Source organism: Strongylocentrotus purpuratus, unplaced genomic scaffold (genome assembly GCF_000002235.5).
Source record: "Strongylocentrotus purpuratus isolate Spur 01 unplaced genomic scaffold, Spur_5.0 spur5_scaffold_1, whole genome shotgun sequence".
Lineage (NCBI taxonomy): Eukaryota > Metazoa > Echinodermata > Echinoidea > Camarodonta > Strongylocentrotidae > Strongylocentrotus > Strongylocentrotus purpuratus.
Genome location: NW_022145594.1, coordinates 52,297,354 through 52,318,616, shown reverse-complemented (window position 1 = coordinate 52,318,616; position 21,263 = coordinate 52,297,354). Strand labels below are relative to the sequence as shown.

At 41.8% G+C, this 21,263-nt stretch overlaps 1 protein-coding gene and 1 long non-coding RNA gene across 2 annotated transcripts in view; both read right to left on the bottom strand.

Annotated features, from left to right (window-relative positions):
• LOC115921448 overlaps positions 1 to 17,254 on the bottom strand; it is a 28,641-nt gene extending 11,387 nt beyond the window's left edge. Inside the window, exon 1 of the mRNA XM_030978937.1 lies at positions 17,126 to 17,254. Within this exon, the coding sequence (XP_030834797.1) occupies positions 17,126 to 17,252 (127 nt within the window). The 5' untranslated portion in view covers positions 17,253 to 17,254. The remainder of the gene's footprint in view (positions 1 to 17,125) is intronic.
• Positions 12,208 to 15,964, bottom strand: LOC115921218. The gene is made up of 4 exons (XR_004062826.1): positions 15,909 to 15,964; positions 14,508 to 14,563; positions 13,227 to 13,366; positions 12,208 to 12,223 (listed from the first exon to the last, which is right to left on the bottom strand). It is a non-coding gene; the product is annotated as an uncharacterized LOC115921218 (long non-coding RNA).
• Positions 17,255 to 21,263: the final 4,009 nt, after the last annotated feature.

Here is a 21,263-nt window from a genome sequence, read left to right as displayed (position 1 = left end):
TCTGCAAGACTTTGTTTAGAGGTCTCCGATCAATTTCAATTTCAAATTTCAATGCAGAATCTCAAGTCTCTCTTGTCCTTCTTCTTTGTTATCAACAAGTCTGCTGCACCACGGAGTAGGCTTATCTACCCTGGTTATGATGTCCTGTTCAGCCAGCTTTGCGAGACCATCTCTGACCCTCTCTTTCATTGCTACAGGAACTGGTTTTGCATTACATCGGGACGGCTTCACGTCTTCCTGTGATACCAGCTTCACCTTTCTTGGAAGTCTGCCAGGAGTTTCTTCATTGAAGATGTCTTCACAGCTTTCGAGGATGTCTTTAGTCTCAACTGCATGTACTTGGTTGAAGTTATCATAGTGAACTGTAAAAAACTTCATTTGCTCCGCAGCTCTACAACTGAGAAGAGGCGTTAACCAGTTCTCTTTGACTACAATGCAGTTAACCCTATATTTCTTGTTTGTCTTGCTGTTTCTCATTAGGATTTGAGCTCTGCCCTCTGCTTGGATACATGTCTGGTTGTACACTTTCAAAGTAATATTCTCCCTCACAATTTTTTCTTGCTTCGGGACGAACTTCAGAGGAATTACGCTGACTGTTGCACCCGAGTCAATCTGAAACTTGACCGGTTCATTCTCGATCTGCATCTCTGCGAATAGTGGCTTCACCTTATTGGTGCCTGTTGCGTAGACTTCGATGCAACTAACAGTCTCTGTTTCAGAGTCAGACTGGCTGTCCCCTGACTCTCTCTCCAACCTGTGTACTTCTCTGTTTGGTTTGTAGCTCTTTTTGCTCTGGCAACAGAGAGCAAAGTGGTTCTTTTTCCCACATGACTTGCATTCTTTGCCAAAAGCAGGGCACTCTTCTTTCTTTGGCTTACGTGACTTGCCACAGAACTTGCATTTGATGGTCCTCATCTTTGGGTTGCTAACCATGCTTGTTTTTTGCCTTAATTGGTCTAGTGCTCTCCACTTTGTGAATTGACTGGCTACATCCAGTATCTCCAATCGTATCCATCTGTGTTTAAGTGATTTCTGACGACCTGCAGATGCATTGCCTCATCAAGCTTGAGTTTCTTCCTTTGCAGGAGGGTTTTTCTCGTCGATGTGTCAGAGATACCAAGGACTAGTCTGTCCCGTATCAGGCTGTCTTTCAGGCAATCACAGAAGTTACAGGCAATTCTTTGAGCATTGATACATAGGCTTCTATGCCTTCACCTGGCCTCTGATCTCTCTTGTTAAAGATGTATCGTTCATAGGTCTCATTCACATTTCCTACGATGAGGCTCGTCATCTTCGCGATGATAACATCACCATCATGTTGGTCTGCTTCTCTCTCAAAGCTATGAGCATTGTATATTCTGAGTCATTCAGGTCCTACGATGTGCAGAAACACTGCCTTTCGGTGTGCTTTGTCTTTTTCTTTCAACATATTTTTTTTTCTTTTTTCTTCATAAACCGGGAGATTCTACATCGTTGGCGGGAGAGCGGGAGGAAAGCGTGGTGGCAGGAGCCTCCCGCTATGTGCTTTTGGGGCGGCGGGAGAATGAGCGTGGTGGCATGAGACTCCCTCCAAATGCGGGTAAACAGCCCTGAATCATGCTTGGTTCCTGGTCTTACCAAGTAAGTTCTAGATCTAGGCCTAGCCGCCTAGACTAGTCCATCTTCTTTCTTCATCAACAATGGCAGTGTCCAACGACGTACAATCAAGCTCAAAACAAATCATCAATCAAGTCTCTGACTCTGTCTCTGACTGACATTCAGTTAATACTAATACTCTAATAGTCTAATTCTCTGGAGGGAGCACACGTAGACTGGAATCTTGGCCGTCGTCCACCGGAATCTGGTCGAAATCTTGCACCGCTTCCACGACTCTTGCTCGTCGTATGCACACACTCCAGGTTACCCTCGAGGCTACAAGGATGTCCTGTCACAAAGACTAGCCTCTAGGCTACAATCTCATTGAAGTGAAGAGATCCGGCCGCCAAGGTTATGGTGAAACATACTGCGTACCGCATAGTGTTACGTACCGTATGCAGCATTGCAACGTTAAACGTAAGCTGGGACTGTCTTCCTTGGGCTTCTAAATCTTCCTCAAAATCCTCCAAAGTCTGGAGCTTTTTACTTATAGTCATTGCTGAAATACCACTGCGTGCCACCATATTTCAGTAGCTAAGAGTTCTCATCGAGCGGTCATATGTAATGGTGAAATCTCACACAAAAGCTAGACTAGAGATGGACTACATTGTGGATTGTGCTAACTCTCAATCTCTGAACTGCTTTATTCACAAAAACACGGTTACCAAGAGCAATGGCGCATGCGTACAATGCTGCTACAATAATCATGAATATCATGCTATATTCATACACAGGTCCAAAGGCATAATAAGGAAAAACACTTTTAACTTATACTGTTTGGTTAATCCCTGCCAAACTAATTTTCACTCCATTCACCATTGTACATAATCTGAAGGAAAACAAAAAAAGGGGGCCTGATGTTGATTTCATTGTCGCGAAAGTGTGCGTTAACTAGTCTTCCACATTAGTCATTTATAATAGAATTTAAGGAATAGGTATTCAAGTCGTTTAAATTGAAATAATCAAAATTGAAACAGATTGAAAATTAACTACAACTAGTTTTTACGTAGTGTTGCAGATCAGTCGTTTATAAGAATTAAATCAAAAAATAACATGAAACACAATTAAATGAGATATTGAAGGAGAAAAACTGACAATGGTTATAAAGCTTTACCAAACGGCACAAGAGCATTGACTTGGGTTTGAACCCTAATTTGTTATGGCAAAATGAAACAAATGAAATTTAAAAAGCCTATTGTGAACCCCTGGTTTTTCTTCTTCAATTTTCTTTTTAATCGAATTAAATTCAATGTAAGAATAATGATATAAACGTGTGTCTAATTAAAATAGAAGAAGTAAATTGGCGACTTCTAATTAGGCCTAAGGATATAATAATGGAAGACTATTTCATATTAAAAGAATGAATTCCATACATTATAAAGAAATGGATATTAATTTGTGTTATTTTGATAAATAAATGCCTGATATGCAAGACTAGGTAAACAACTTGTAGAATATTTAAATAAATTATTTGATTATGTTTCATGTTATTTATTGATTTAGTTCTTATAAACGCCTGATCTGCAAGACTACTCAAAAGTAGCTAGTTTATTACGGCTGCCTTGAACAAGAAGCCTGTTCAATGAACCGAACCGAACCGAACCGGACGGCTTGCAACGAACACTCACGTATCACGTATCACGTGATCACGTGATCACGTATTGCGCCCTTTCGTGAAACAGGTCACCCAAATCTACGAAGTGTTGGGTTACGTGACCCAACAAAAGTTAATTTGCTATATGCAATCTACGAAAGCTCACGTAAATTGACGCTGGCGTTTAAAAAAATAATGCAAATTGTCATTGAGAAGAGACTAATAGCAAAAAAGCTGCTTCACGTCAGAATATGTTGTGTAACTCTGGCGCGGATCAAGGCCCCCCCCCCCCCCGGAAAAAAAGGAAAAAGGAAAAACAGAAAAAGAGAGAAGAGAGAGAGAGAGAGATTGAAAAGAAGGGAAAGAGGAGAGAAAGGAAATGGAAGAAGAGAAAGAAACTGGGGGGAAAAAAAGGAGATCGGGGGGGGGGGAAGGGCCTTGCCTCCCAGTTCTTACCACCCCCACCCCCGGCCCCCCCCCCCCCACATAAAAAATAAGAGAGAAGGAAGGACAGTGAAAGAAAACAGGAAAAAAGAGGAAGAAGAGAAAAAATAAGGGGTATATCGGTTACAAGTTTCCCGCCAACAAGTTGTAGTTCGGTGGGGGGGGGGGGGGGGGCTCTTGCCCCCCGCCCCCCAAAAATGGGGGAAGGAAAAGAAAAGGGTGAAAAGAGGGGGAGACCAGTTCCGATTAATCCCGCCAACAACCTGTGGATCGGGGGCCGAAAGGGCCTTCCCCCCCTTGCAAACCTGAAACAAAGAGAAGGAAGGGAAAGGAAAGGAAAAAAAGAGAGAAATGAAAGGAAAAGAGGAGATAAAGGGAAGGAAAAAAAGAGGAAGAAGAGAACAAAATAAGGGGGATATCAGTAACAAGTTTCCCGCCAACAAGTTGTAGTTCGGTGGGGGTGGGGAGGCTGTTGACTTGGGGGGGGGGCGGGCGAAAGCAGAGGCGGATCCAGGGGGGGGGGCCGGGGGCCCGCCCCCCCCCCCCCCTGGAAAAAAAAGAAGGAAAAAAAGAAGGGAAAAAAAGAAGGGGAAAAAAAGGGAAAAAAGGGGGGAAAAAAGAAGGAAAAAAAGGAAGGAAAAAAAAGAGAGAGAGAGAGAGGAAAGGGAAAGAGGAGAGAAAGGGAAAAGAAAAGGGGGAAGAAGGAGATCGGGGGGCGTCCTAGGCTGTTGCCTCCCCCCTCCCCCCCCCCCCAAATAAAAAAAATAAGAGAGAAGGAAGGAAATGGAAAGAAAAAGGAAAAGAGGAGATAAAGGGAAGGAAATTGGAGAAGAGGAAAAGAAAAGAAGGGGGTATTAGTTGCAATTTTCCCGCCAACAAGTTGTGGATCGGGGTGGGGTGGGGCAAAAGGACCTTGCCTCCTCCCCCTCCCCCCTCCCCACTAAACTTAAAAGAAAGAGAAGAAAAAAATGTGAGAGAAGGAAAGAAAAAAGGAAAAGAGTAGATAAAGGGAAGGAAATTGGAGAAGAAGAAAAGAAAAGAAGGGGAAATAGATCATTTGCGGTTAATCCCGCCAACAATGTGTGTAAAAGGTTGGGGGTCGAAAGGACCTTGCCCCCCCCCCTCCCCCTCCCCAGCAAACTTAAAAGAAAAAAAGAGAAAGAAGAAAGGTAGGGGAGATCAGTTGCGATTTTTCCGCCAACAAGAGGGGGGGGGGGGGGGGAGGGGGGGGGGGGGAGGGGGAAATAACATTTAATCGTGGTTTATTTCTAATTCCATAACGGTGGTTTACACATAATGCTGAAATGTCATAATTTTTCGAGATTTTTTCTCATTCTTTAGTAAATTATATTTTTTATGCGTTTGTTGTAAAATGACAAATTCCTAAATTTACAGCCAGGCAAGAAATATGCCTTTTGAGATGCCTACATGTCAGGGCCCGCGGAACGGCGGGGATCGGGAGCTTCCAGCTCCTTCCCCCACCCCCGAATTTTTTGAAAAAGCATATTAAAGAGAAATAGAAAGAAAGAGAGCAAGAAAGACAGAGTAGTTAAAGTAATTAAACGCCTAAAACGGGGGCTTTGCCCCCGGGACCCAACTAAGGGCCCTAAGGTGGGCCCCTTGATACTCATCCGACCGTAATTTAGTGCCTAAAATCCTTGAGCTTGTGGGGGCTCCGCCCGCTGGACCTCACGCAAATCAGTGTCTTGCCAGTGTCACAAATAAGGTATACAAATATGTTCATCTGACCGTAATCAAATGCCTAAAACCTCAGAGTTTCCGGGGTTTCCACACCCTCGACCCCACCAGGGGCCCTAAGGCGGGACCCTGAATGCTTATCTGACCGTAATTTATTGCCTTACAAGGTATCAAAATATGTTCATCTGACAGCAGGCGCGTGGCTAGGGGCGGTGGGGGCGCCACCCCCCCCCCAAAAAAAAATAAAAGCCGGCCAAAAAAAAAGAGAGGATAGTAAAGGAAGAGGACGTAGGAAGAAAAGGGAGCAGACAAAAAACACTTTTGAAATTCAGACAAAGATTAAGAGTCGAAAACGGTACAACGATTGTCTTCTTTCTCTAATAATTTAATGAAATATCAAAGCCTTCGCGCAGGAGGGGGGGACTGAACTGAGACAAGGAATACAAGACGAGAACGTTACAGTGAACCGTCTTCTTTCTTAAATAATTTTAATGAAATGTCAAAGCTTTTGCGCTTCGCGCGGGAGGGGGGGGGGGGGGGACTGAATTGAGACAAGGGATAAGAGTCGAGAATGGTAATACGAATCGTCTTCTTTCTCTAATGATTTAAGGGAACGTAAAACGCGGGAGGGGGGGGGACTGAATTCAGACAAGGATTAGAGTCGAGAACGGTACAACGAATCGTCTTCTTCTCTAATAATTTAATGAAACGTCAAAGCTATTTCGATCTTCGCGCAGGAGGGGATGGACTGAATTCAGACAAGGATTAAGACTTTAAGAGTCGAGAACGGTACAACGAATCGTCTTCGTTCTCTAATAATTAAATGAAACGTCAAAGCTTCCGCGCTTCACGCAGGAGAGGGGGGGGGGGGAGGGGGGAACTGAATTGATCCAGGATTCAGAGTCGAGAACGGTAAAGCGAATCGTCTTCTGAAACGTAAAAGCTTTCGATCTTCGCGCAGGAGGGATGGGGGAGCTGAATTCAGACGAAGATTATTTTCGAGAACGGTACAACGATTCGTCTTCTTTCTCTAATAATTTAATGAAACGTCAAAGCTTTCGCGCTTTGCGCAGAAGGGGGTGGGGGAACTAAATTTAGACAAGGATTAAGAGTCGAGAACGGTACAACAAATCGTCTTCTTTCTCTAATAATTTAATGCAACGTCATAAGCTTCGCGGAGGATGGGGAAACTCGCCCCTCCCTGCACTACCCCCTATTACGTCACTGCTGGTCACCATTACCTACCAATATTTGGCTCGCATAATTTCAAATTAATACAGACCGATAGGAAAAATTATGCCTTACATGAGTAGGTTCATATGCTATTTTTTTATCCCATAATGAGAGAGAGAGAAAGAGAGAGATGCAAGTGGAGAAGGCTGAAGATTATAGAAATAAATAAATTGCAAGAAAATTGAAATGAAAAGGAGCAAGATAATAGGCCTATTTCTTTCCTTTCTCTCTATTTTTTTTCTTAAAGTTTATCTTTGGTTTCTTTTTCACATTTTTGTTTCCCTACTCATATGCCAGGCGCGGATCCAGGATTTTCCAATAGGGGGGGGGGGGGGGGCCGGAAAGTCCAAAATTGCGCAGACCGTTTTTTTAAGGTCATATTAGAAGCACCATACCGGTACAATTTTGGACATTTTCATCGGGGGAGGGGGGGGGGGGGGGCTATAGCCTCTTGCCCGAAAAAGTAATTTTCTGGTTTCACAATTCGGCTAGTGAGCGAGCAACAATTTGACCATAATATTGTGAAAGTGTTATTTATCACCAAAATAAACGAGAAAAGATATCAAAAAAACTAATATTCGGGCAGCTCGCTGCCACCCCCCCCCCCCCTCCAAATTACGCGCGAAGCGCGGAAGCTTTGACCTTTTATTCATTATTATAGAGAAAGAAGACGATTTGTTTTACCGTTCTCGACTCCTATTCCTTGTCTGAATTCAGTTTTCCCCCTCCCGCGCGAAGAAAGCTTTGACGTTTCATTAAATTGTTAGAGAAAGAAGACTATTCGTTGTACCGTTCTAGACTCTTAATCCTTGTCTGAATTCAGTTTTCCCCCTCCCGCGCAAAGCGCGGAAGCTTTGACCTTTTATAGTTTTAATTGAAATTATTAGAGAAAGATGATTCGTTGTACCGTTCTAGAGTCTTAATCCTTGTCCTGAATTCAGTTTATCCCTCCCGCGCGAAGCGCGGAAGCTTTGACGTTTCATTAAATTATTAGAGAAGGAAGACGATTTGTTGTACCATTCTCGACTCGTATTCCTTGTCTGAATTCAGTTTTCCCCTCCCGCGCGAAGCGCGGAGGCTTTGACGTTTCATTAAATTATTAGAGAAAAAAGACTATTCGTTGTACCGTTCTAGACTCTTAATCCTTGTCTAAATTCAGTTTTCCCCCTCCCGTGTAAAGTGCGGAAGCTTTGACGTTTCATTAAATTACTAGAGAAGGAAGACGATTTGTTGTACCATTCTCGACTCGTATTCCTTGTCTGAATTCAGTTTTTCCCCTCCCGCGCAAAGCGCGGAAGCTTTGACGTTTCATTAATTATTAGAGAAAGAAGATTTGTTGTACCATTCTCGACTCTTATAACTTGACTGTATTCAGCCACCTCTCCCCCCCCCCCCCGCCCTCCCACGCAAAGCGCGGAAGCTTGGACTTTTTATAGTTTAAATTGAAATTATTAGAGAAAGATGATTCGTTGTACCGTTCTAGACTCTTAATCCTTGTATGAATTGAGCTCCCCCCCCCCCCCCCCTCCCGCGCGAAGCGCGGAAGCTTTGACGTTTCGTTAAATTATAACGGAAAGAAGACGATTCGTTGTACCATTCTCGACTCTTAATCCTTGTCTGAATTCAGGTTCCTCCCGCCTGCGCAAAGCGCGGAAGCTTTGACCTTTCATTAATAGAGAAAGAAGATTTTTTGTACCATTCACGACTCTTATAACTTGACTGTATTCAGCCACCTCCCCCCCTCCGCCCTCCCGCGCGAAGCACGGAAGCTTTGGTCTTTCATAGTTTAATGAAATTATTAGAGAAAGAAGATGATTCGTTGTTTCATTCTCGACTCTTAATCCTTGTCTAAATTCAATTTCCCCCTTCTGCGCATTGCGCGGAAGCTTAAAATTTCATTAAATTATTAGAGAAAGAATACGATTCGTTGTACCGTCATCGACTCTTTATCCTTGTCTGAAATGAGCTTCCCCCCCTCCCCCCCCCCCCCTCTCCCGCGCAAAGCGCGGAAGCTTTGACGTTTCATTAATTATTAGAGAAAGAATATTTGTTGTACCATTCTCGACTCTTATAACTTGACTGTATTCAGCCACCTCTCCCCCCCCCCCCCCCCCTCCCACGCAAAGCGCGGAAGCTTTGACTTTTTATAGTTTAAATTGAAATTATTAGAGAAAGATGATTTGTTGTACCGTTCTAGACTCTTAATCCTTGTCTGAATTGAGCTCCCCCCCCCCCTCCCGCGCGAAGCGCGGAAGCTTTGATGTTTCGTTAAATTATAACGGAAAGAAGACGATTCGTTGTACCATTCTCGACTCTTAATCCTTGTCTGAATTCAGGTTCCTCCCGCCTGCGCAAAGCGCGGAAGCTTTGACCTTTCATTAATAGAGAAAGAAGATTTGTTGTACCATTCACGACTCTTATAACTTGACTGTATTCAGCCACCTCCCCCCCTCCGCCTTCCCGCGCGAAGCACGGAAGCTTTGGTCTTTCATAGTTTAATGAAATTATTAGAGAAAGAAGATGATTCGTTGTTTCATTCTCGACTCTTAATCCTTGTCTAAATTCAATTTCCCCCTTCTGCGCATTGCGCGGAAGCTTAAAATTTCATTAAATTATTAGAGAAAGAATACGATTCGTTGTACCGTCATCTTCTCTTTATCCTTGTCTGAAATGAGCTTCCCCCCCCCTCCCCCCCCCTCCCCCCCCCCCCCCCTCTCCCGCGCAAAGCGCGGAAGCTTTGACATTTCAATAAATTATTAAAGAAAGAAGACGATTCGTTGTACCGTTCTCGACTCTTAACCCTTGACCAAATTGAGTTCCACCCCCCTTCACGCGCAAAGCGCGGAAGCTTTGACGTTTCATTAAATTATTAGAGAAAGAATACGATTCGTTGTACCGTCATCGACTCTTTATCCTTGTCTGAAATGAGCTTCCCCCCCTCTCCCCCCTCTCCCGCGCAAAGCGCGGAACCTTTTACATTTCAATAAATTATTAGAGAAAGAAGACGATTCGTTGTACCGTTCTCGACTCTTAATTGTCTGAATTGAGTCCCCCCCCCCCCCCCTCACGCGCAAAGCGCCGAAGCTTTGACGTTTCATTAAATTATAAGGAAAGGAGACGATTCTTTGTACCATTCTCGACTCCTTGTCTAAATTCAGTTTTCCCCCTCCCGCGCGCGGAAGCTTTGACGTTTCCATTCTCGACTCCCAATCCTTTTCTGAATTCAGTTGCCCCCCTCCCGAGCGATGCGCGGAAGCTTTTACATTCCATTAAATTATTAGAGAAAGAAGACGATTCGTTGTACCGTTCTCGACTTGTCAGAATTTTCAAAAATGTTTCTTTGTCTGCTATTTCGTCCTATGTCATCTTACTGCCCCTACCGCCTCTGGCTACGCGCCTGCTTTAAAGGGAAAATGAAACAATCATGATTGTGATGGCACACAATTAGGTTAGTAGAAATGAAATGGAAAAAGATCTATTACACCAACCATGGATAAATCACGGCCGGGAGCGTCATAGTTTTGTGTTATCGGGCGAGGGCCGCGGCCGGCCGGGGCGTAGCGACCAAGCGAGATTTTTTCAATGTTGAATGCTGAAATTATGCATTCTAGAAAATCCCTGAGCCCATTATGTACGTTCTTTTCGCTATATTTCTTTCTAGCTATATTTCTAAATTTCCTGGGGGACGTGTCCCCCTATCGGACCCAGGATTGCCGCCCCTGTCCATGATTACTACCAACATGAGTTCAAATACAAGCACAAGCGAGCTGGTATGAGCTGAATCCAAATGAAGGGCAAAATAAGAGTTGTGAAGCGGCCAATTTGACTGTTGAGTATATAACTTCTATTTAAAAGACACCCAAAATATTGTGCCCTTTCAAATTTCTCACTTCAGAGTGATGACCTTTGTAGCGCAGGGGCTGTTCTTAACGTTTAACTTTGAATCCGCGGCTCGAGATTTTATGCGGCCGGCCCGGCCCCCCCCCCCCTCTATTCAATAATTTCGTTATCTTTTCTCTTCTCTTTTCTTTTCTCTTCTTTTTTCCTTTCTCTCCTCCTTTCTTTTCTCTTCTCCTTTTTTTTCTCTTCTCTTTTCTTTTTTCTCTTCTTTTCTTCCTCTTTTTTTTTGTCTTCCTTTTTTTTGCGCCGCCAATAGGGGGGGGGGGGCGCGGCCGTTTCGCCCCCCCTGGATCCGCCACTGATATGCTGTGAAGAATTATTTCATCTGGATTATATGTTTGTCACGAGCTGACAAAAAAAAATGAGGGGGAACTCGATGATAATTCATCATTTGAAGGTTTACAAAATGTCCATGGGTTATATGCACCCTTTCTCATCAATGTCCTTATGACACATGCCTCCTTTTCCTTTTTTTGTAAGTACCCTTTTCCTACTGATAGGTGCCCCTTTTCCTTTTTTAATGATTCCCCTTTTCTCTCTTTCTCTCCGAAAATTATCTTCTGCAAGGTTTGTTCCATTGACTGAACAACCTCTTGCAATTCCTTTCTGTCTCACTTTCAGTCGTACTTGTTACCACTCATTTGCATTCCCTCGTTATCAACTACGATCAACCATTCCATATTCACTCCATTACTGTCCACATTTCAATTGGATTCTCTTCACTCTACCTTTTGCAGCCTTTGCAGAAGCTTTGCTAGAAGTAGAACATTTTTAATTTAGGGTTAGCATTTTATTCAAGTTTTCTAACTTGAAAAAAGGAAAGTGAACCATTGTTTAATTTCAATATCTTGACATAATTTTTTTTTTAAAGACAATTGAATTTAACACTAGAAATGTTTAATTGGTTTGCCCCCCCCCCCCCCCTAAAAAAACAGACAGCACCACCACCGAAGTGGTACCAGGGTTTTTGTTAGGAGGCCATGTCCTGTATAATTTTTATTTTTAAGAATAGTTTTCTCTTTTTTTAATTAACTTTACATTGGTATACCGTTAATTTCACTGGGGAAACAACCCCCCCCCCCCTCCCATTAACAATCAACACTGCCGTTACTTTCACCAACACTAATGCTATAATTCAAAACTTTTCACTTTCTAAGTCCTTCTAATATAAACATATAATCATATGTGTACACTATTGCAACCCGTTACATGGGCCATGTAATAACAGCACCAGGAAGAGGATAGCAAGCCCCCCCCCCCCCCCCCCCCGTCCATAGAGGTAAATGAATTTCAACAAGTATAATTATAATTAAAATATCATTAATTAATTCAATCTTTGATATGGACTGATAGATCTTTATCACTCAAATTTCAAGGAGAATCTTTCTGCCCAGTCCTCAGTTTCATCTTATAAGATGGTAGTTTACATTGTTAGAATTTTAATATTTATTCATTGAGGATTAGTTATCTTTAATTATTTCTACGTTGACAAGATAATAAACTTCATTGGCTTTATTGAATGTGGTATTCTACAAACATATAATACAAATAATAAATAAATATCATGTAAATATTCCAGTTTAAACCCATCTCTATTGTACTGTTTCATAATATGAGGGTGTCATCTTTAAGACGTAGTCCCGTGTAGATGTCTTCTGCATTCATCACTAAAGTTGTAGCCTAGTTTTCAGAAGAAAGGGCTGTAGTGATAACCCAAGTCTGTTGAATGGAAAAATGAAATAAGATATAAGAAAATCAATGACGACTAATAACACACACCCTGATACCTGCTCAGAAAAAGGAAGGATTGAAATTCACTTGGGGTTCTATTGGGCAAACCGAAACTATTTTTCGTACAAGACTAGTTTCTGACCACATTTTAGATTATTTCTGATGATCCCATTGAGACGATAGGACTGCTGGAGTTTGGTTCAGACAAGGTATGAAATAAGTAATACAATGTACTTGTGATGTAAACTCGTGCTCATTATTGAATAATACTCGGTTAAAGGTAATACAAAGTTTTACGAAATTTTGAAAATTGGGTGGATAGTGATTCTTTACAATTTTGATATATTTGAATGCCCCTGTGGATGTATTATAAGCACTAGAAAACTTAGCCTCTAAAACACTTCTGCTTTCGAGAAAAATTGAATATAAATATTTACTGGTGCTCCCGGTAAATTTTGATAAATTTCAAATGGTAGCTGCGACCATGAAAATCTCAGAATATGTAGATGTGATATATATCTTCCAAACGAGAATAGCAAATTGGTCGATTTTAGTCAAGAAAAATTTATATCTTGACCTTGAGAGGAAGCTATACAACATAAAGAGTTTATGATTTACAATTTCATAATTTTAGACTCGATTACAACCGCGACAACGATCACTGAATATTGTAGGATCTCATATGCGTCCAATATGTTCAATTGAACCAAATTTATGACCCCATACTAAAACTGTGTATTACCTTTAAGTATGGGACATAAAATGACCAAACAACTTGGACCAGAGAATATACTGGAAATAATGCTACTGAAACACACGTAACGTAGACTTATATTTCATCTATATTGACATTTAATTTTTAATCTTAATCACAATTGTGATATTCAGTCAATTATTCTTTTACAAGTCAACTGACAATGAAAAATATCTTCGTCAGATCTATAATTTTCTGCATGACATGTGTTCCACAAAAGTTTATTGGGGTACCTACATGTATATTAGCACACTTGCTCGTATGAAGTGTAGTAGGCCCGCATCTCTAGATATGATCCCGTCAATATCTCTTCTTTGTTCCTCTCCTGAGTTTGTAAACCAGCATGCCTTCATCACCCACTGTAGAGAAGCATCATCCTACATGACAGAGAACAAAGTAGGTACTTCAATTTAAAACTGATACTAATGGATACATATCAACCATAATACATCCTATAAACAGACTTTCATCTTATTTTGTGTTCTTCTTCATCTTCATTGCTCGAGAAGTGAAAGGAGCCCTTACAAAAAAGTAATGAGGGGTCCTGTGTTTACCCTACATGTAGTGCTTTGGATGTGGATTAGATATGGCTCTTCTACACACAGGCCCGCCCCCCCCCCCCCCCCCCCACTCAGGGGTCGGCAGGACCGCATGCGTATTCCCAAAATGTCCAGTAAAGGGGTAGTTTTCACGAAGTCTGGCTCATAGTACACAAAAATCCGGCCCGTATTGACTTTACACACCAGACTTAGGGGGGTGTTTTCAAAAGGAGGGAACACGCATATGCATACCCCCAAATAAATAACACTGAGTGGGGGGGGGGGCGGGCACACAGGACCTCCTTTAAATAAGGACACATTTTCCTTTGTAAACCAAAAAAATTAAAGACATCAATATTTCTCTTTCCTTATCTTCTTCTCAACCCCACATGCAGCTCATCATTTAGTATTTTTTTCTGTACCCTCGATCTCTCACTTCTTTTTGTCATTGTCTACTCTTTGTATAATTATGACCATGTTCTTCTATCTTTGTCGTGTAAAGTATTGTCTTGTCCCTTTCTCGTCTCTGTTGGCATCCCCATTTTTATTTCCCCTATTTTGTAGTTCCTTTTGTCATTACAGATTAGTAAATTTAATTACTCATTATTCCTAAGTTTTATTTGAGGTGTTCACACTTGTACAAGCATTGCTTTTTAGTGGACCCCTCTGTTTCCAACATGTATTTCTTAAATTTGTTTTAAATGCTTATAATTATTTGTAATGTTTTGTTGAAATGTGAATAAATTTGAAATTGAAATTGAAATTGTATGCTAGGTGCAGAACTAGAATAAAATATACCCTCCACTATATACGCTAATAATAATAATAATAATAAAAATGTTACTTATAAAGCGCTCACCACCGAAGTCTCTAAGCGCTATAATTGCAACGTCAACTTAGTTCCATTTATTTTTTTAGTGAATTAATACATGTAGGTGATCGTTTAATATTTGTGTGCTAAATAACCTGGTAATTGTACCTGCATGGGACTTTCTGCTTCATGTTGTTAACTTCTTTCAGCTCTTTAGTTTCAATCTGTTGGAACAAAAAGAAGGAAAAAACCAATACAATAATCAAGGCATCCCTTTCTCCTTAACAATAAAATAGATCAAGCATAATAGCTATTTTTTATGTCATGGTTGGCCTTATATTTAACATGGTGTGGAAATCAACATTCCTATTTAATGAACCACAGTACAAAGTAAAACTAATGGAATATTTAACTTGTACCTCACACAGTGCTTTCTATGGCCTATGAGCACAAAGAAGTACTAAGTAGAATTAGTTTATTATAACAAGAAGAGGTGGACTACAGATAAGTAAACATAATTGTGGACTAGAGGTCATTTCTTATACAACGTCCAACAAAAATATATTTATCAACATGAACTGCACAATTTGGAAACAAATCTTTAATGTAGACTCCTTATGAATATGAGTTATGACAACTAGACAAGCATGCTGGACCCACACAAAATCTAAACAGTAAATAAACAAATCCTAGTTGTTGTTTTTTGAATATTTTTATTAATAAGTTCCAGGTTTACATCTAGATCTAGGCCTAAATAAAATAGGGTTTGGAGTTGTTTGATTATCCATGGTCACAGATAATTTTGGTCTGAAGTTGACACCACCAATTTTTCATTTCATTTCATTTCAAAGACTTTATTTTCTGCAATCAAACAAATCAGTTATAGACTAGATCTAGTCTACAACAAATATGGATAATTATATAAAACATAAGGTAGTCTATGCAAACAATATACAAAATATAGAAACAAATGTATAATACATGAGTAAGAGTAAATTTGTACGTTGGGCCATTGCGTGTATAATTGCACATTTGAAATTTAGTGTGCTGAAATTTGAAAATCGTGCCGGCCAATATTTTGCTCAGTGGGGGGGGGGGGGGGGGGTAGTGAGTACCTCGACAGAGTCCACGTACTCTAGAAGAAGGGTCTATTAAAGATTTTAACAAGAATTAACCCACTTGGATTATTAAAGAAATCATACTTCATAGATTATTTCAAGGTGTACGTTAAATCTAGATTTAAATTCAATCAATGATTGATGAATTAGATTCATGATGACGATCAAATTTGCAGATGAGCACCGCAATTCCACGGGGTGGGCCTGCCGGAACCCCGGGCCCTAACTGGGTGACATGACGGCAAACCGCAGTCAAACTGCTTCACGTCACGACGATGAAAATCAAAGTGCAATTTGAAGAGAAATATTTCCCTAGCCTTTTCCCCAAATATCTGTTGAGAACAGTCTCAAAATGAAAAGAAATTACCGAAGATCACGAAAAGTATTACAAATTTTTCAAAATTAATCACTAAATTCACTAAATCTACTCATATTGCAATCAATTACTCACCCATTCTCCGACTTTGTGGATATCGTCGCGACGCGTTGTTGTCAGCTAGCTAGCTAGGCGCAGGCGATACGTATATATATCGTACACACAAATCATACATATTACGGTGACGTCATGACTAGTCTTAGTAACAAGCGCTTGCAATTATAAAAATATTGATTAAACACTCACGTCACGTTTTGGAAGACGTGATCATTCGTGTTTTACCGGCGTGGAAAACAACGAATGGTAGACCCTACACTTCGTAAATTAGAGTCACCTATTTTACGAAACAGCGCAAACGTGATACGTGATCACGTGATACGTGAACGTGAGTGTTCGTTGCAAGCCGAACCGGACTGGCCAGAAGATACACACAAAATAGTCAATGAAGTTGTGTAGACATGCAGTCTGTCTGGAATCTCTGCAAAATGCGCAAAATTGAACAGCTAAGATCGTTTTTCTCTTCCCTTTTCTGCTTCCATTTAATTTTGTTAATGCAACTTGAATTTAGCGTAAATATTCATAAATAAATGATACACACCAATAAAACTAAAACAACAACATCATTTAATATTCAATCTGTTACAACTTTGATTATTTCAATTTTAAAATTATTTAAATTTCTATAGTTGTCTTAGGTACACATCGGGCCTTTGGAGATTTTGGCTGAATATAGCCTGCTGACACATGGGAATAGATCATTATGTTGGTGTTACCAGTATCCAGCCTCTCATGGGTGCAGTATATAGTTCTCGTTGTTATAGTTATCTATTATTAGTATATTGTTCTGGTTGTTGAGCAGAGATAATTGTTACAACTTCAATAGATAATTGTTATAGTCTACATGTACTTATTTTAATCTTACAATTAGTACAGGTACAGCTTAGAAGTTAGAGTTAGATTGTAGTTTGTTATATATATTCTGTCTTTCTTTGTCAGATTCATTGTTTTCAGCTCTTTTCCCTATATATCTATGTAACATATGTTTCATGGACCTCTGCCTTGTGCAGCTGAGTCTGAAATAAACAAAGTTCTGAATTGAAATTGAATTATTCCTTGCATTATATTATAAACGACTGGTGTGGAAGACTAGTGACCGCACCACCCTTTCGCCGTGTAAACTTCATGCACTGTACTACTACTAGTAGTAGGAGCATGGGCCAATTAGTTCCCCAAAGTAAAAGTTGACAGCCCGGCCCTGGTTTACAATAATGGTGGAATCTCTATACTCTTACCTGAAATGTAGCAAGATATCATAACAATACCCACACATGTCGAGATAAGCCAGAGACTGCCAATACGAGGGTCCATCTTAATTGGTCGTGATCGTGTAAACGTGTGGTAATAATGATCACCATCCATCGACCACCACACCTACACGAAACTGGGATTTTCCAGCCTAACGTCACAGGGGAATCCCCGAATGTCAATTTCAAACCGTAGAGGGCTAACGGCTCGTACCGTTTTGTTAGTCATAGATTTACTTGTTTACTGTTTGTTGAGGCTTGAAGCATTATGAGCCCATCTTGACAATCACAGCATTATTACGTTGATAAGGGTTATATTTGCCAGCTCGTATACTAGTACTAGTATACAGTACCAAGCTTTTGTAAGTTTTTCTCGTTAAATTCGAAGAGATATGAAATTGTAGCGGCTCTTACATTCGCCCTACTTACATTCGCCCTACTTTCACTGTACATTCATGTCTCCAGTATTTTTCCATCACGGTACTTATTTATATTCATTATTCGGACCACGTGTGTTCATTCCTCCAATCGCGCATCGTGGTTCCGCACTGTTCACCCCGCGTATTTTCAACTCCACGAGGTTTTTCTTCACTCCCGCTTTCACCTTGGTCGAGTCAAGACGTCTCCGTAATTTCCTCTCCAGGCTTTATTCTACTGTGCCTATTTCGTCTTCTACGGCACGTCAACTCTTTCTCTGCCGTGTTCATCGGGCTGCAGTCTCCCAGTGGAACGTTATAGTCAGGACCGACATGGCGCCTGACTCTCCGCTGGGAGCTGCCAGTTCCTTCGTTCTCAACTCTCTTCTTCTTCATTGGACTTTCGACGGCATTTCTATTCTGTCGTAAGCTTTCATTCATTATGTACATCGCATTTATTCATGTTCATTCTTATCTTTGATCATTATGTAACTACGTGCAATATCTTCAATTCTCATTTATGCATTTTCATTCCGATTCTTCGGCTTGTGCTTGACTACACTTTGCAAGTGTACGTCAGCCTCATCAGTACCCAATAAACATAACGAAAAGGGAATACTTTCTTTCATGTATTTTATTGTCAGTGCAACCTTGCTTCCTCGTAGCTAAAATAAAAATAAGAGTTATGTTGTGTGACGAGTGAACACGCTTTCAAATATCCATTCACAATTCCTCACACTCATATCTCTAAAAAATATTTAATATTTATGAACAGTAAGAGGCGTAAAACGATTTTTTTTTTTTAAACAATTTAAATAAAAAGTAAAAAATAGCAAAAAAAAGGACATTATTATCATTCTTCTTCTTATTTTTTTTGTAATTAATATGTTTATCATTGACATTGGAATTTAAATGTTCTATGAAAATGGAAATTAATAATTAGCACATGAGCTTTATAGGGACCCCACCCCCCCCCCTCCCACACACACACACGCGCGCACACACCACACACGCACGCACAGGCGCGCCGGAAGCAGTTTGGGATGGGGGGGGGCAAACATTCCAGGGGGCTCGTGCACCTTCCAGGGGCAGTGACGTAACGAGCAAAAACGTTTGGAAGGGGGGGGCAGAAGCAAAATATACATCACCACCACTCTTACACGTTGAATACAGGCCCCGCGAAACGTTTTTCAAAGTGGATTATTAACGATCAGGTAGAGTGTAAATTGGCGTGGGGTCTGAGCCCCCAGAAGCTCAGGGGTTTTGGGCATTATAATTATGGTCAGATAAGCATATTTAGATACCCTGTTTGTGACACTGGCAGGCCACTAATTGGCGGAGAGTCCAGGGAGCAGAGCCCCCGGAAGCTCGGGGTTTTTAATAACGGTCAGATGAGCATACAGGGACCGCCTTAGGGCCCTTGGTGGGGTCCAGGGGGCAGAGCCCCCGGAAGCTCAGGGGTTTTAGGTATTTCATAACGGTCAGATGAGCATATAGCGGACCGCCTTAGGGCCCTTGGTTGGGTCCAGGGGGCAGAGCTCCCGGAAGCTCAGGGGTTTTAGGTATTTAATAACGGTCAGATGAGCATACAGGGCCCGCCTTATATAGGGCCCTTAGTGGGGTCCAGGGGGCAGAGCCCCGGAAGCTCAGGGGTTTTAGGTATTTAATAACGGTCAGATGAGCATACAGTGGACCGCCTTGGGGCCCTTAGTGGGGTCCAGGGGCAGAGCCCCGGAAGCTCAGGGGTTTTAGGTATTTCATAACGGTCAGATGAGCATATAGCGGACCGCCTTAGGGCCCTTGGTGGGGTCCAGGGGGCAGAGCTCCCGGAAGCTCAGGGGTTTTAGGTATTTAATAACGGTCAGATGAGCATACAGTGGACCGCCTTGGGGCCCTTAGTGGGGTCCAGGGGGCAGAGCCCTGGAAGCTCAGGGGTTTTAGGTATTTAATAACGGTCAGATGAGCATACAGTGGACCGCCTTGGGGCCCTTGGTGGGGTCCAGGGGGCAGAGCCCCGGAAGCTCAGGGGTTTTAGGTATTTAATAACGGTCAAATGAGCATACAGGGGACCCGGCCCCCCCCCCCCCCCCACTCAGTGTTATTTAGGGTACGCATATGCTCGTACCTTCTTTTTGAAAGCACCCCCTATCTGAGGACTGCCAACATTTCCGAACCCCCCTTTTGCGGGCTTTTTGCGGGCTTTTCGTGCCTTGGAGACCCCCCTAAATCAGGAAAAATGCTCAATGTACCCCCCTAAATTCAGAATAATTTCTCAGGAGTCCAAAGAGATGAGAAAAAAAACAAAAAAACACCTCCTTTTTAAAGAAATCTCCGGGTGAAAAGTCAAATACACCCCTTTTTTTTACAATTCTCGGGCCGGACTTTGTCGCACGAAAAGTACCCCTTTACCGGACATTTTGGCAACAACCATGCGGTCATTCCGACCTCTGAGTGGGGGGGGGGGCGGGACAGGAGACCGCCTCGATCACGGCCCTTGGCGGGGTCCGTGCCCGCCCCCCCCCCCCCCCCCCCCCCCCCTCAGAGGTCGGAATGACCGCATGCGTGTTGCTGAATAGTATAAGATCGCTGATCGCATATGCTTCTAATGTTAATTTGAACCAAAATCATGACCCCATACCAAAACTTTGTATTACCTTTAACGGTACTATGTCCCATTTGCAGGCCAAAACATGAAAAGGTTAAATTCCAACGGCATTTGAAAGATAATACTAATGTAATGATATGGATATTCTTGTGTTTACGTTTTCCTCAAAGGTTCATTGACGTACATATACAAGGCAAATTCCTTGTATGCTATTTTTAACACCTGTTCCGAGACGTTGCGCTCTTAATTTTGGCTCTACTTTTTCGGCTTGGCCGATTGGATTAGGTGTCGCTGGGCGTGTCGCCACAGTTGACTTAAATTTAATCAGGCAAATTTGGGAAATAGATTTGTATTACAATTGGAAGGGTTTTTCCTTGTTGCCGGGTCTGTTCACACTATCGAAATAGTATGAGAGGGGAAGTGAGGATTACAGGTGTGTAATAGCCAGAAGCATGTGGGCTCGCTAGTGTGGACGGACATAGCAACATTTATCCCTTGTTATATTCCAGGGTTGTTGGGTCTCCGGGTGATTTGCATCTCTTGTTTGAGAGATTAGAATGTAAGAGACACAGGTGGGTGCGTGAAAGAAGTATGTGAGGAATAGAGATGCGGATCATCCGGAGCGCCTTATATCCTGGGGGTAAATTCGCCAAGAAATATAGGACCTTTTAATACGGAAACTAATTATGGGTGGATTGATATTACGCAATGCGTCTGTGTGACACGCCTCAATCTTTGGGTGCGCGAGGCGTGTCAGTTCGGGGGTATAAAAACCGAGTTGCGTCTCTAGAGCGGGACCTCTTTTCCGTTACGATCGACATGAGTTGCTAATTTGTTTCGATTGGGTTGCCCAGCCCCAAAACATGAACTTCGTGATTTATTAATTCTTCGTTTATTTTAATAAATCTTCAACTCCAATCAAGAATTTGTTTCAGTGACTTTGATTTATCTTCGTTTTCTACACTTCAAGAACTAAAGCTATACTTTAACATTTTCTGAGTCGGTACTAGGCGGGGCGGTTTTGGCCACCGGGCCGTCTCGCCGTGGATCGCTTCACTAATAAAGCACTTCCCTAAAAAAAAAAGGGGGGGGGGGCTTGAGAGTG